This window comes from Amblyomma mixtum, chromosome 7 (assembly GCF_055824585.1).
Source record: "Amblyomma mixtum isolate Tamu chromosome 7, ASM5582458v1, whole genome shotgun sequence".
Lineage (NCBI taxonomy): Eukaryota > Metazoa > Arthropoda > Arachnida > Ixodida > Ixodidae > Amblyomma > Amblyomma mixtum.
This window is the reverse complement of record NC_143018.1, coordinates 35,120,413-35,135,532: the sequence shown is the minus strand read 5'-3', so window position 1 is coordinate 35,135,532 and position 15,120 is coordinate 35,120,413. Positions and strand designations below refer to the sequence as shown.

Here is a 15,120-nt window from a genome sequence, read left to right as displayed (position 1 = left end):
TTGTAGGTCGTCTTGAGAAACAGCTGGTTGAAATATTATCATCGTGCCATTTAAAAGCATCTTTATTTACCGGACTTAAACAGAAAGCACGTGACAGCTGTTGGTTCTTATCTCTCGCCCAGTGCACACGCAAAGCTCCCTCGGCAACATGAGCTTCAGAGAAAGGCGAATTCGTTTCCTTAGCCGAGTTTTAGGACGGTGAAGAAGCACCGCTGTTACGTGAAAGCGTTTATACTTTGCGAGCTCTCTTTTAAAGCAGTAAAAAAATGCTAGTTTACGTGACTAATACCTTGGTGAAAACGTTTCTGCCGGATGTTTTTCAAAATCTGCATCTTCCGCATTAACACTTAATTCCTGACACCGATATTTTATAAGTTAGCGAACTGATCTTCACTGACTAATTAGGTTCGAGAACGCAAAAAAATACGGTCCACTAGGCCATGCGAACCTCAAGAGCACTCAGTTCGTTTTATCCGCCAAAGGCATTCAGTAACTTCTGAAATCTTTCAGCCGAGACACCTGGTGTATATGAGACACTGGCGTCAGAATAAATTGAAACTCAGCGACATAAACATAGGAAACGATAGCTCATTGTACATGATTTAACACATGTTTAAGCTATAAGGAACAAATATTAACAAGACGACACCGATATAGACCCATATCGAACTTCAAACCATCAGGGCGGAAAGAACAAAGTACGAAAGACAAAAGTACGAAATAAAAAAATAATTGCTACAGTCAGAACTGAAAACGCGAAAACATCTTCCAGGGACACCGAGACGAGCAGTCATGTGGCGAGCGATCGCGGCAAACACTGTAACGACCTCGTGAGGTTCCTTGTGAACGACGTCGACCTTGCACAGAAACATGACATGCACGTCTCTTCACACACAAGTTTTAAGTGGTAGTCACACAGTGTGCAGAGTATGACAGTTCGCAGCAGCCATAGCGCCCCGGAAGTCATCACCGTCCGTCTTCCATGCGTGGCTCAACTAGCCGTGACAGGGGAACACGGTCACGAGGAGGTGGTGCTTGAGACGAATCCGCTGCATGCTTCATGCAACACGTTGATCCTGGACCAATGCACGAACAGGTTAAAGAACGCTGCGCAATAGCGCTCGCCATGGTACCTGATTTCATTGCCACGCACTGGAAACGTACGTCAGCGAGTCAGCAAAAGCAGAGACCAAAATTCATAAGTGCACCTAACTACTACATTATGTGTTAGCAATGCGATAGCACTATAGCCTGCTGATGCGTTTACAGGAAGTGACGTCACTTCCCTCCAGCCAATCAGCTTCCGTCGACACATTCTTTTTCCCAATGAGACTTCTAATACTGTGTCATTAAAATAAAGTAAAATAATTCGCAGAACCGTGCCACGCTTTCCCCGATAGCTGTAGTTTAGCTCGTCAGCCACCGATATACAAAGGTATCTAGATGTATCTAAATGGTTGGTTTGGTTCCCAAAGCGACTCAGGCTATGAGAGACGCCGTAGTGAAGGGCTCCGGAAATTTCGACCACCTAGTCGTGTATGTAAATGATCTGACGCTGTTCTGTGAGTTCTTTCATTTTCTTGCCTCTGCTTTCTGAGCTGTAATTTGTGAGGATTCGACGCCCCGAAGCGGCATATGGGCTACAAGCGATGCCGCATAGTAGAGGGACGTATAGTAGAGGACGTGCGCTGACATCGCACAGCACGGGGGCGCCTTTTGCCGTCGCTGACGCTCTGGTTCATGTGCATGTGCAGTCATGCACGTGCACATAAGCCATACACATTCACATAACGCAGTTTATGGAAATGCATTCAGTTTCCAGGCAATGCCGTGCAGTCCTTTTTTGCGCGCTTTTGCAGAACCAAGAAAGTGCGTACGTGCCTCAGAAGTATCCTCCCTCTGCAGGGTTATGAATCCCGGAAGCCGTCGTCGGCGGAAACTGGCGGTCGGCCCTCTTCGTCTTGCTCCGCCTCCTCTTCGTCGTGGACGAAGTGGGCGACGAAGCGGTGCCTGTTGAGCGTGCTTCTGGAGGCGTACGCCTTGGGGCAGCTGGGGCAGCGGAACGGCTTTTCACCCGTGTGCGTCCGCATGTGGCCCACCAGGTGAGTCTTCTGGACGAACGTCGCCTGGCACTCGTCGCACCTGCGGGCAGTTTGAAGCGGTTGACCGAAATGCGCGAGCAGGTAGATAAAGAATCGCTTCGCTCGACATCTATTTATTCACCGGAGGTTTACCTTAATGCGAATTTCAACGATAGCTAGAGTAGTGCGAAATACTGATGCCAGTCCGGGTGCGTAGCAACCATGGGTATGAGCGATGCCAAGTAGATGCCTGGACGTACAGCTACAAGAACATAACAATTCCTTCGGTAAAGATCCGTCCTCAAACTTGGCACTGCACCATCAAAATTTGTCGCCGCAACTCCCCTTGCACAACGAAGCTTCGGTCTTATACCAACACAAAGATAAATTGACAAGGGAATTGAAGGAAGCATATCTCATCCACAAGAACCGCGACTCATGCGTCAGCACCCCATCTGTTATCCATACGTGTGAAATCTCATATCTTGACAAATCAATTATTTTCAGTGTCGGGTTTTATCTATACGTACAGCCTTTGTCAAAAGTTTAGAGCCCAGGGGGTCTGCTTCTGGGCCACATTGCTTTGCTCGTAATGCGTCTTCAGCGTCCCAGATCTCTTGAATGTAAGATGATTTTTGGTCCTGCTCCCTCCGATGCGTAGGACTTCCATTAGTACTACAGGAGCACCACGATAGTGCTTAGAAGCAAACCCCCTGGGCTCTAAACTTTTGACAAAGGCTGTACAGGCGCACCCAGTGGGAACATGTGCGAGCATGGTGCGACCATATGCGACCGTCTTTGCCTCCGTGACCACCTCGTTTTGTATAGACGATTTACAGCGCCGTATCATGGGGGCTGCCATCTTTGATCACGTGATCACGCCGCCATTACTCGCCTCCTGACCGCTCGGCGCGCGCCTCGTCGCGACGGCTGCTGCGTCTGACGGTTCGGTTCCGACAGGCAGCGTTTCGGCTGATACGGTTTTAGAGGAGAGGAAAGACGACACTATGGTTTGGCCAAAGCTTGGAAGGACATTTCAGAACCCTAATTTGATCACTTCAGGCTTGAAAACGCGATAGGACTTCATGTCGCGTAGAGCCGCTGAGCTCTCCGCCTCTTCGAGCCAACGGACAGATCGCCTGAATGCTTGTCTTTGCATGCGCTGAAAACTCTGCTTAATGTTTTTTTATTGTGATTATATAAAACGGCAATGTTGAATGTTCCTGCGGCCTTACAGGTCGTTGTCCTATTGTGTACCTGTATGCAGACACTGCTGTAAAACGCTCACATGCACATCGTATGCATTTGTTTACAACCTGTTAACGGTGCTTAGGAAACCTGAAATATTTCCTACTGGTTGGTTAAACATAGAAAAGCGACAAAAATAAATAGACACACAAAGGTTGACTATCATGGTAGCTGTACCATGCATCAAGCAGCAGTCACAAGCTGGCGTGCAATCATTTCGAAGGATTCCGCGATATAATTTTATAGCGCGTGCATGGCAACGCGTTCATGCTAGGCGAATTTCACAATAACGTCAGCCTCACATAAAAAAATTTGGTACGCTCGACGCTCGATATGCGGACATGGAAATGCCCGTGGTCTGTTTGGATGTAATCAGCTTCTCTCTGAGCGTGCGAAGCCACTTTTAGTGACTGTCGCGCATGGACCGCGAGAAAGTGACAACCGCCAAGCACAGCAGCCGTAAACCAAATGCTGTAATCCGAATACGGTCCACGGAAACCGCGCTACTTGGAGCGAAATTGAACAGAAGCACCAAGACGGCGTGTAATACACGGACTGACGGTAAGCGTTGTCGGCTCGCACGGCAGTGCGGTGCACAATGAACAGCAGCAGCATGTAGGAGCGCAAGTCGACTTTTTTTTTTTCGTTCCTAATTCGGCTTCGGGCGCTCCTTTTACTAATGACCACACACCATCACTTACGATCAATGGGGACTCAGGACAATGCACAACAACTGAAAGCACGCCGTCATGGTTTCGGTGGCGGAACAGCTTCTTCATGCGGCTGTGTTGTGCACTTACCCGCGCAGATTTTCCAAGATAGAAACCTTTTTTTATTAGCTATCTAGCGCTGGCGAACGTGTTTGTTGCGTTCGCCAGTTCGGAAAGGGTGCGTGTCGAATGGGCGCGAACATTGGCTTTACCTACTTGTCCAGTTCGGTTCCGTGAAGCTTGCAAACGGCCACATCCCGCACCTTTAACTCTCTGTCGCAATTCCTGCAATCCACAACACAGCGCGTGTTTCCTCTACCTTTTAACATCGTAGAAAGAACACATTCGACAACCACCCGCGAAATTTCCACTGCTGCGTTAAAACGTACACGCCGGCGACTTACGAGGCCAGTAATGGCGCCGTGTTCCGAGCGCACGTGTGGCGCCATCTGGTCTCAAACGGAAGAACTGCGCGCTGTAAACGGTCTATACTATCGCCACCAGTTTTGCCACCATATTTTATAGTTGGATTTCCGACAGGGCGTTGGCCCACCTGAACGGCCTCTCGCCGGTGTGGATCCGCATGTGCTCCACCAGGTGCGTCTTCTGGGTGAACCGGCGCTGGCACACGTGGCACGGGTGGGGCCTCTCGCCCGCGTGCCTGCGCACATGCTTGTTGAGGAGCGTCTTGTTGGCGAACTTGGCCGGGCACTGAGTGCAGCCGAAGGGCCGCTCGCCGTGAACCGAGGCCCGGTGCTCCGACAGGTCCTGCAGGTGCGCGAACACGTCGCCGCACAGCTGGCACTGGGGCCACTCGCCACCATCGGCGCCGTCCACTGGGTCACCATCTTCCGTTTTCACCGCACCGGGTTTCAGGTAATGGCCGAAGCGGCTGTCGCCGGGACCAAATAAACTCTCGTGATCCGGGTGGTTGTTCTCTGGTACTGCGACAGCGCATAAAAACGAGGGATTCAGGGCAGTGTGCGATCCTGGTCACTAGATGGCACTGCCAGAATGCGCAAGCGCAGTACTCTAGGCTCAAGCTATGCGCATGCGCGGTGGATCAGGACCTGCATCGTGACACTGGCGGTTCCGGGCTCGGACCCCCGACCCGCTACAATTTTCCGACTGAGAAATTAACAAACCACGAATCCGAGGCTAGGTTCGCAAGTTACAGGCGAGCTGGCAGATATTTAAATCTTGACCCCGATACAAGGATGACGGCCTGTTCAGAGAAGCCGCTTCGCATACACTCGGCCAAGTTTCTGCCATGAGCATGTGAAGATGAGGTCACGTGATTACGTTTACAGTACCCGTTCTCGTGAGCGACGTATTAACAAAGAGAAGACGTCAAGACAGTCACAGTGGTCCCGCAGTGTTAACAAGTACATTTTCAACGTACAAGAATGAATCACATGGACACTGTTGCGGGATCTGGCAGTCATCTGTCAAATACCAGTTGCTTGCTCCCTTAGCTCGTCCTAAGGTTGTGTCCTCTCATGCACGCTGCCTTAAAGGAATACCCAATGAGTTGCACATAAACATGGGGGTTGTAATGCAAAGCCCTCAAGACCAGCAATTAGGAATATCGCTCTAAAATTCACCCTTGGCATATGATATCTCCAAAGTCTTTAAGCGAATTTGTTTTGAAGCCATTTTCTTAGCGAGAACCAGCATGTGATAGAGCATAAAGTCAGCAGCGGTTAATGAGAAAATAATATATTGGGCTCATGCAGACCAAGCACAGAGAAAGGGAAATTTTCAAGACGTTAATCAAACGAAGTATTTGAAGCTGGCTTGTAAAAAGCGTTCGAAATGCATGCGTAAAACTTGTGAAGAAAACAAACAGAAGCACAGAAGGTGAAAACATGCAGGCGATGAGAACAGCAGCGAAGCACCATTCACGACAAACGTTACCAAAGGTGCAGCACACACAACCGCGCCCTTAGAACGCTTAGATAGCAAGGCCGAATATGTCACTGTACGCATAGCATATCTGATACACAGCCATGTATGATATCGCGGCGCGATTAGCTGTTGCAGTCCATGGCGACCATACGAAGCTGGAATCTTCGCAGACCCCCACTGCGGTTGCGGCACCAACTTGGTAAAATGTCCTTGAGAATTTTCTGCACTTCAGAAAGTTCACCGTCGTCGGGGTCACCTGTAAGGCAGAAACAAAATATCAGCTCACTCACAATAACTCAGAAAAGCAAGCCTCGTCATAATATTGCTCGTTGTTCATAAGTGCACAATTCTTGAAGGCTGTACCACATTTACGCCACCTGCAAAACCAAAGAAGCAACCGTTAAAGTGTGACCATACACAATAAAATTTCAGTTTCGTTATCATTAGCTCTATTAAAATCACAAAACGCTTCTGCAAAAAACTAGCAGACGATATAACTACCAAAAAAAGATGCACTTTGCCATACCATGCAAACGAGGTAACAGGCAATATATGCGTAGAATTAGTATGCAGATGCCGAGACAGGTTAGCTCGCCAAGCTCGGAACCCCGATACGTCCCAAACAACCGAGGTACCGTGAAATCTTGCGTCTGTCGGTTCGGACAAGCCGAACCGGCCATCTCTACCAACACTTGTCATCAAATCCAAGTTTCTACAAATGCAGTAACTGATCAACCAAGAGGATATCTCTGCACAAAAGTCACTCCACCAAACACAAGCTACCTTGACGCTGCGGAAACAATTTCTAGACACACACTGTAACAACTGCGTTGACGACAGTGTCCAACACGTGGCGTTTCCCCTAACATAGAAAACTTCCGTAGTTTCAGTCTGTTATTGGCGCCACTGACGACAGCGCCCCAAGCGGCAAGCAAACCTGGCCGACCGCGCAGAAGACGCCCAGGCGGCAAGACAAAGGGGACGAAGCTCGAGGCGATACCATTGCTTGGAGTCCAAGAAACAGTTCTCATATATACTGGCTACAGTTACTGCACAGTCTGTATATATCAAATGTTTCACAACCCGCGAGGGCGACGTCACTCGTTATGAGTAGCGACACGTCGTCGGTACACGCCGTGTGGTATTTGTGGAGCAAGAACTGAGGTTGACGGGGGAGATATGTCAAAGGACACGGGGGGTCTTGACAGGGCGCCGCCTCAAAGCGAGGAATTATTTTTGCAAGTGCCGCATCCCTTTTCACCAGCCTATTCCTCTCATAGGTTCGTGAATGGCCACTTAGCCGAGCTCGGCCGTCAGAATCTGGGAACCCCCACGCGCGGCCCCGGCGTCGCCTCACGTGCCTTTGCATACAATGGGTTCCTTCTCCACCTAGAGCCGCGCGAATGCAACTTCACCGCAAAAACGCGTTACTTTCAACACGTTACGACATGACACCGCGGCTACTCATAAATAAACAAAAATGAAAAAAAAAGAAACACTGGTCACTGCGTTATCTGCACAAGTGTGCACAAAACTGAGTTGCTGCAATCATATCCATTTAAGGGTTCAACTGTTCGCAGTTCCATAAGAGCCAAACGTCGAACTGTCCAGATGAACACGATGCTTAAGTGCATAGCAGGTGCGAAGCAAAAACTATAAACGGGAAGCAGGAGGCATTGCGAGAGGCAGTTCGAGTCATTCCGCGCATCGTGTCCCAAGATGATGATGATGTCCTCAGGCTGAATAGCACATACCCACGGCGGGGGATTGGCCAGGGTGCATAGCGGATAAGAGCTGTGCAAGACTCACTACTGTCCCGCTGAAGAACTGGCCAGGCGAACACTTCTCGGGTCCGATCGTTGAACGAGTACACTTGGCGTGGTAGCCTCACTGAACAGGGTCCTCCTCCGTCGTCGTGGCCATGACGGAGCTGCTGCGAAGACGAGGTCTTACCTTCGGGCGAGCGACCTCCTTGAACAGGTTACGAGACTAGAAGAACCCCTGAGTAGGAAAGATTCGAATGATGGAAACTCCAGCTGCCACCTGGAAGTAGTGCTCGCGCTCGAACAAGCCACGTTTCGAAGAGCGTGCTCGTGCAGTACACACGGGGGCGAGGCCCGTGCACGTCTCGCCGCACGTGACGTGACGTCGTCTTCGCCAAGCGTCATTCTTCTCTTTTACGGAAGTGAGACCGAGAAGTGTAGCACTTCTTTTCTTTCACAAATGGTGTTCACTGGACTTTAAAAATTAAGCCGCATGGCTTTTTTAATCCGAACGAGCGTTGCCATACAGCGAAAGCTCAGAGGAGTCGGAAAAAGATATTAGGGCAAAAACGAAAGGACGGAGCGGTATCTATAACATGGACGCTTACCGATAGATATCTCCGCGAGAATAATGAAGCACATGTACGTCTCCGCCCGAGACCTTGTGTGCCGGGCCCTTAGGAGTTAGAGGACCACGAAAGTCTCAACACTTATAGGGAAATACTACAACATTGCAGGTTAAGTTGTTTGATTAGTAAAGCTGCCCTAAAGTTGCGGGGAAAGTATTTATTCGTAGGTTGAAAGCTATTTCCAAACCCGGTAAGAATACTCCTGCCAGCTCTGGAATTCTCCAATCTAGCCGTTTGAGCCCTTAAATGAGCTTCTTTCAGTTCTTCGTGGGTGTTGTGTATTCCTAACCTCATTTAGTAAGAGTCCTAAAGCGGCTTTATAGGCCTGCCGTATCATGTTACATAATTTGTCCTTTTCTGCTTTCGCAAATTTGAGATAAGGTGTGGCATGGAGTATCCTGCTTAGCGCAAAGGACTGATTAATGTAGCCGTCGTTTCTACCGTGCATTTTCGCTTAGTAATTGATTGTAAAACGTTTTATTCGTCAGAAAGAGCTTGGTGCTAAGAGGTCGCGTTAAGTGGTCGAGAGTACATAGCCCTCGACGACTTTGTCAGCCCACTCCACCGCCAGAACTTGCGTTCTGGGGTCAGAGCTAGCTAGCACGGTCTCCCACCGCTCGAGAGAAGGAGCAATACTAAATCACCCGGAGGTGGCTCTATTCTGTAGTCCTATAGGATGTGATCGTAGTTGGCTCGTTGGCCGCAGTGTTTTGATTGTAAAACATTTTATTCGCCGAAAAGAGCTTGGTAAGAGGTCGCGTTAAGTGGTCGAGAGTACATAGTCCTCGACGACTTTGTCAGCCCACTCCACCACCAAAACTTGCGTTCTGGGGTCAGAGCTAGCCAGCACGGTCTCCCACCGCTCGACAGAAGGAGCTGTGACTAGATCACCCGGAGGTGGCTCTATTTTGCAGTCCCACAGGATGCGATCGTAGGTGGCACGTTGGCCACAGTGTTTACAGCTTGGGTTGTAAAGATGCGGCCATGATATGGCCGCAGTGTTTGTTCTGCTTCAGAGTCCTTTTTGAATGTGGCGCCTTTCTCCAACTTTGACCTCATTGTAGGCCCGCATAAAAAAAAATGCATGATGCTCGTACGTTTCTAATTTAATATAATGAACGTTTTTTTAAATAAAATAACTTTATAAACAACTTATAATTGGTTCAAAGTTGAAAATAACGTATACAAATCTGCGATCCAGATGTCCATGGTGGGAAGCCATTTGCAGGAGCACTTGCGTCGTCCCGCCGGCCCCCATCGCGTTTAGGAAGTGATCTTCTAAGGTAATTTTTTTCGCCGCGTTTACTGCATGGTAGCCTGGCTGCCCGAAGTTTTTTCTTGTATTACACTTGCTGGTCTAGGCTTCGTTTAGCTTAAAACACCACCAGGCAGATCCTTGGGGGGTGACTCTTTGAAGGTCAATAATCGGTTTGTTGAGCTTGCTTTCGTTAGTGAAACGGCTAGCCGTTAGTAAAAAGTAAATTGTTGTCACAGGTATCATGCATGAATTGAGAATGGGAGCTGCGTTCACTATGGAGGTTGAAGCACTAGTGAATCGCTGTAGAAGAGTTAGTGGTGGACATTGATTTGCTGTCCGTTTCCGATCGCTCTCTCAATCCGCACGTACTCCAAAGGGCAGCATCTACCGTAACCTGCAAGGCACGGTCTCTACTGTCGCATTTGTCTCATTTGAGTTATCGCGACGATTTTCACGTAGTCACGACTCCACCACCCCTGTTTATCGTGCCTGCAGATTTCAGATTTCACGTTACTTCAGCTGCAGCAACATGCGCCAAGCTTAGCACGTGAGCGATTTTAACTCTAGCCGCCGCCGCCCCCTACTTCAGTGAATGTCGAGCCTGCGACGAAAGCTGCAAACGCCAGACGTAGTTATATAAACACCTTGTTTCCACTTTGGTAGCTGTAAAAGTAACGGAGCGCGAAGAGGTCATTCTACCTGCCCGTCGATTTTCATTCTTTTTTAATGTAGAGAAGCAATCGCATTGCAGAGCCCACCTGTATAATAATAACGACCACCTTTCTCTTCAAAACCGTGCACTGTTCACATGAAATGGCCGCATACGCTCACTGGTTAGTGCGCTCGGCTACTGAGCTGGAGTACCCGGTGTCAAACCCGACCGCGGCGGCAGCGTTTCGATGGACGCGAAACGCTAAAGGCGCCCGTGTGCTGTGCGATGTCAGTGCACGTTAAGGAACCCCAGGTGGTCAAAATTATTCCAGGAGCCCTCCACTACGGCATCTCTTCCTTCCTTTCTTTCAGTCCCTCCTTTATCCCTTCCCTTACGGCGCGGTTCCGGCGTCCACCAAGATATGTGGGACAGATACTGCGCCATTTCCGTTCCCAAAAACCGTTTAAATTTTAGGCAGTAAACAGGGGTTAACCACGTTATCCAGCTGAGCTTGGAAAAATAAAGAGAAAGAAGCGGTGAACGTAAAGGACAGCTTTAACAGAATACAGGGACATCTATGGCCGGTCAGGGAATGTGTTTATGCACCAGTTGCACTTCGGGGCATTGCATGTTTATTTACGTATCCATTTTTTTTTTTTTTCAGGAGCACCTGGCGCCATGTCTCAAGTGGCACGACCACAGTTCCATGGGCTTCTGAAGAGCCACCTGCGGAAGCACATCGCCATCTGCTTGACCCTGGGCGTCATTGGAGGAGCGGCATGGCGATTCCTTTACGCCAACCCCCGAAAGCAGCGCTACGCAGACTTCTACAAGTATTCAGCCTTTTTTTTCTGTTTGCGGGCATCAAGCGGCATATTCAAACATTACAAAGACAAGAAGTCGTGAGCAAGAACGCTCTTCTCCAGTGCCGAATGCATACCGTAGCCCAGGAACGTAGTAACAGCTCAGAAGGGGAATGGCAAATACAAGTGCGGCCTGCTGATGTGTTTGTGAGCATGTTTTGTGTGAAACAACCTGAGCCCATGTACAACAGACTAGGATAACTCTTAGCACATCTCTTCAGCATTTTTGCCTGTCTTTTTGACGAGTTTCAAAACGCTGTGCCGGTTTTAAGAGCTGATGACATTAAACCCCATATTGCACATCGTACTATCATCTTTCATCCAGTGTAAGCCACTGTGCTGCTTTGCAGATTCTGTTTCGTACTGTGTGAACATTTCAAGAAATGCAGCATTGTCACTTGTGTTTGCAGGAACTATGATCCTGAGGCCGAGTATCAGAAAATGGTCAAGGCTGGAGTTCTGAAACCTGCGCAGTAATGGTAAGTTGGTGCACTTATCTACTGCTTCTCTATCCCCCCCCCCCCCCCCCCCCCACCTTTCAGATACACGTGCCATAATTGAGACTGTAAATTAGGTTGTAGTCTTGAATGTGGTGTATACAATGAGGCGGAGTTCACTCATTGGAGACCCATTACCGGGTGCTGTGCCTACTGGTTTTGACTAGATGCCTTCACATTCTTGTGCTTCCATGTCAGCGTACTGTTGAAATTCGTTTAACATAACAAACTGCCAGGTGTTCGGCCTTATTGTGATAGTATTAGAAGTCTTTTCCTCAGGAAAAGCTGGCGTCCGTCCGGCTGTCCGTGTCACACACAAAAAAATGCAGGTGGCCCTGCCACAGTACTCCTTTATTTTACTCAGAGTACACCCAGCCAAAAGAGTACACCGAGCCAACTGGCTCGGGTGTTGCATAGTTAAATGAGCCTTGTAAAAGGTTCTTTTCGGCTACACCACTGGCATATTCATGCTGTAATTTGACGTGTGAGATGGCATTTCGTGGTTCCTTTTTGTTCATACAATGTTTCAGTGGAGTACTTGCGCGCTTAGATCAAAGTTATCGGAAATATTCATCATGCACATCTGCGAAGAGCCAAAACAAGCGGCATATGCAGCAGTGGTTCTGGTCCATATGGGCTCCTTCTCTGGGTGAACTACCACTCCTTTCATGGCAGACAAGTCGTTTACCCAGAGTAAGCGCAAATGCACCACCAGAACATTGCTGCAAATGCCGCTTGTTTTGGCTCTTCGTAGATGCGAACGATGAATATTTCTGATAACTTTGTTCTAAACACGCAAGTACTCTACTCAAACATTATATGAGCAAAAAGGAACCACAAAATGCCATCTCACGCATCAAAGTACCGCATGAATATGCCAGCAATGTAGCCGAAAAGAACCTTTTACAAGGTGCATTTAGTGATGCAACACCCGAGCTAGTTAAAAATTTGGTCGGGTGTACTCCCTTTCTTTCATGGATTCATAGATCATGGGAAGTCCTAGAACCCCTACTGGCATAGTGGTGCTGCGGTGAAGCGATGCGCCACCCCACCCGAAGGTGGCTGTTAAATAATGATGAGGGTAATTATTGACAACAGCAATGATAAAGGTCTTTAGGTTGAAGACCTTTACAGTAAAGGCCTTTGTGTCAAAGGCATTTGCAACATGTAAGGACCTTAAGTGCCCACTGCAATTTTTCATTTTTCATCCAGGCAAGTTCCTTTACAACTTGTCTCCACAGTGATGAGTACAGACCACCTGATAGCTGTGGTGCTTGAGCAAATCACGACTGCATATCTTGTAAATCACCATGACCTCATTGGCTTCATATAAATTGTTTAGAGAGGCGCCCAAAACGGCCTGAAGGGTAGTTTTATTGTAATGTTGCACTCCACATGCTGGGCTTGACCTCCAAGTTATGACACCATCACTTTGAGCTTACACTTTAGATGTCTTTTTTTTTTTCCCCCGCAGTTCCCATTGTGCTTGCTGGCTACTTTACCTACTTTGTCATAGTATCTTCATGGCCATGGCTCCATTGTTTCAATCAGTGTTTCATATGGGCTTGACTTGGCTGGAGGCAGTCTGGTTTATTTGATGCGTCAATCCAAGAGCGGAAAGAGCAACTCACTTCTGCGGAGATCTATCCTACTGAACAGATTCTTCATGCCACTATCTTTCTGTCTTTCACTTGGTGTTTCATTGTTCTTAGGACTCTACTGGCTTAGTGTAAAAACATGCTAGATGATGTCTATTCAGTAGTTATAGCAGCCTTTTGACATTCTATTACTGCAATTTTCCAGTTATGGTTTTTCATCATGCTCACATAGGTCAGTTTCAGTTGAAAGCAAAAGATATTTTCCCCTGTCTACTCGCGTCCGCAATCAGTGACAGGATATAAACGCAAAAAGTTTACTAATAGCCGCCACAATGGCTCAGTGTTATGGTGCTCGGCTGCTCACCTGAAAGACATGGGTTCAATCCTGGCTGTGGCAGTCGCTTTTCAATGGAGGCAAAATGCTGAAGGCATATATATATATATAAACGTAATTCGGTTGACACACGGTAGAAAAACAACAACTTTATTCTAACGTTTTGACCAGGGTCTGGCCTTCATTGGTCACTCTGACGAAGGCCAGACCCTGGTCGAAACGTTAGAATAACGTTGTTTTTCTACCGTGTGTCAACCGAATTACGTTTATATTCTACTGGATCCATCCGATCTCACCCCCTTATATATATATATATGGTGCTATATATATATATATGGTGCTATATATATATATTCGATCGGTCTTCTGATCGAAACGTCGAGTCAAGTGAATGTTTCCTTTAACAAAGTATATACTTCGCTTACTCCTTTAAGCAGTCAAGTACTTCATGCTTTTGCAACATATATATATATACCAGGTGTCCCAGCTAAATGTAACCAAGCTTTTAAAAAACACGGGGTGTCCTAGCCGTCTCAAACCAAATGAGGGTTGTTTAGAGTTGCGTGACCTAGTCTGCAGTATTTTTTTCGTTCTTCAAGGTTGACTAATCAGTTAAGCTTAATTAACAAACTTTTTAATTATTGACTTGTGGAACAAAGTGTCAATGGAAAAGTTGTAGATCGCTTTGAGAAACAGCTTACTGAGACATTTGCAGCAAAGTAATATTTACGTAAAGTAATTTTTTTACCGGCCTTTAACCATAACCCGCACAATAAGAAAAAGCTTTCACATGACAACTGTGCCACTTCAACGTCCCAAGACGCGCCTTAAACAATAAAATCCATTTTTTCTGAAGTCCTCTCCTCGATGAGACTTTGGGTGCACATTGGGGCAGAGAAGTGAGCGAGCAGCTGGTCACGTGACAACTTTCTTTTAAGGCCAATAAATGAAGCTACGTAAATCGTAACTTGACGGAAACCGCACTACTAGCGGTTTTTCGAGGTGGTCTAAAACTTTTGGATTGACACTTTCTTCCTCAAGTTAATAATTAAAAAGTCAGCTAATTAAACTTAACTAATTAACTTTGAAGAGCGAAAAAATACTCAGGACTAGGCCACGCGACTATGAACAACCCTGAGGTGGTTTCACTGGACTAGGACACTTCGCCTTTTTTAAAAGTTTGGTTACATTTAGCTGGGACACCCGGTATATATATATATATATATATATATATATTAGTAAACCAAAGGTTTAGTAGTATCCAGCTGTGATACTCCAAGGAGAAAAGGGTCATGTGCAGATTGCCATAAATAACCTTGTAGAATGAAATCATGAGCAGCCTGCACTGTAACAGAAAAAAAACAACTTTAACATGTGCCACCCATCGACCAGTGCAGAAAATGACTTAACTGAAACCTTGGCACTATGAAAGAAGCCTGCCAGTGGAGTGATTGCATCGTTGTTTTGTTTTCATTTGCAGGGTTCCCGCAGCTGCTGTCGTTAATTCCTGCTGGGGCCACGGGGCGGTGTAGATAATAAATCCATGTTCTTGCCGGACTTCTGCTGGTGTCACTAGATT

The 15,120-nt window shown here is 47.4% G+C and overlaps 2 protein-coding genes across 2 annotated transcripts; one reads left to right on the top strand and one right to left on the bottom strand.

Moving 5' to 3' along the window:
* Window positions 1-1,907: 1,907 nt before the first annotated feature.
* On the bottom strand, window positions 1,908-7,870 carry LOC149335634 (uncharacterized). The gene is made up of 5 exons (XM_089553984.1): window positions 7,839-7,870; window positions 6,311-6,324; window positions 6,144-6,203; window positions 4,593-5,028; window positions 1,908-2,142 (listed from the first exon to the last, which is right to left on the bottom strand). Exons 1-5 carry the CDS (start codon window positions 7,868-7,870, stop codon window positions 1,908-1,910), a joined length of 777 nt encoding a protein of 258 aa, XP_089410110.1.
* A 1,669-nt stretch (window positions 7,871-9,539) lies between these two features.
* On the top strand, window positions 9,540-15,098 carry LOC149335633 (cytochrome c oxidase subunit 6C-like). Its single transcript, XM_089553851.1, has 4 exons — window positions 9,540-9,622; window positions 10,914-11,082; window positions 11,523-11,591; window positions 15,022-15,098. The coding sequence occupies exons 2-3, from the start codon at window positions 10,928-10,930 to the stop codon at window positions 11,587-11,589; spliced, it is 222 nt and encodes a 73-aa protein (XP_089409977.1). The 5' UTR covers window positions 9,540-9,622; window positions 10,914-10,927; the 3' UTR covers window positions 11,590-11,591; window positions 15,022-15,098.
* Window positions 15,099-15,120: the final 22 nt, after the last annotated feature.

Excerpts from the sequence above, each read along its gene's own strand:
- LOC149335634 (XM_089553984.1), bottom strand. The coding sequence starts at position 7,870 with ATGGCCACGACGACGGAGGAGGACCCTGTTCA. Across the intron at positions 5,029-6,143 it reads TCTCAAGGACATTTTACCAA|GATCGCACACTGCCCTGAAT; the intron begins GTTGGTGCCGCA and ends TCTAGTGACCAG. Across the intron at positions 2,143-4,592 it reads ACCGGCGAGAGGCCGTTCAG|GTGCGACGAGTGCCAGGCGA; the intron begins GTGGGCCAACGC and ends AACTGCCCGCAG.
- LOC149335633 (XM_089553851.1), top strand. The coding sequence starts at position 10,928 with ATGTCTCAAGTGGCACGACCACAGTTCCATGGGCTTCTGAAGAGCCAC. Across the intron at positions 11,083-11,522 it reads CGCTACGCAGACTTCTACAA|GAACTATGATCCTGAGGCCG; the intron begins GTATTCAGCCTT and ends TTGTGTTTGCAG.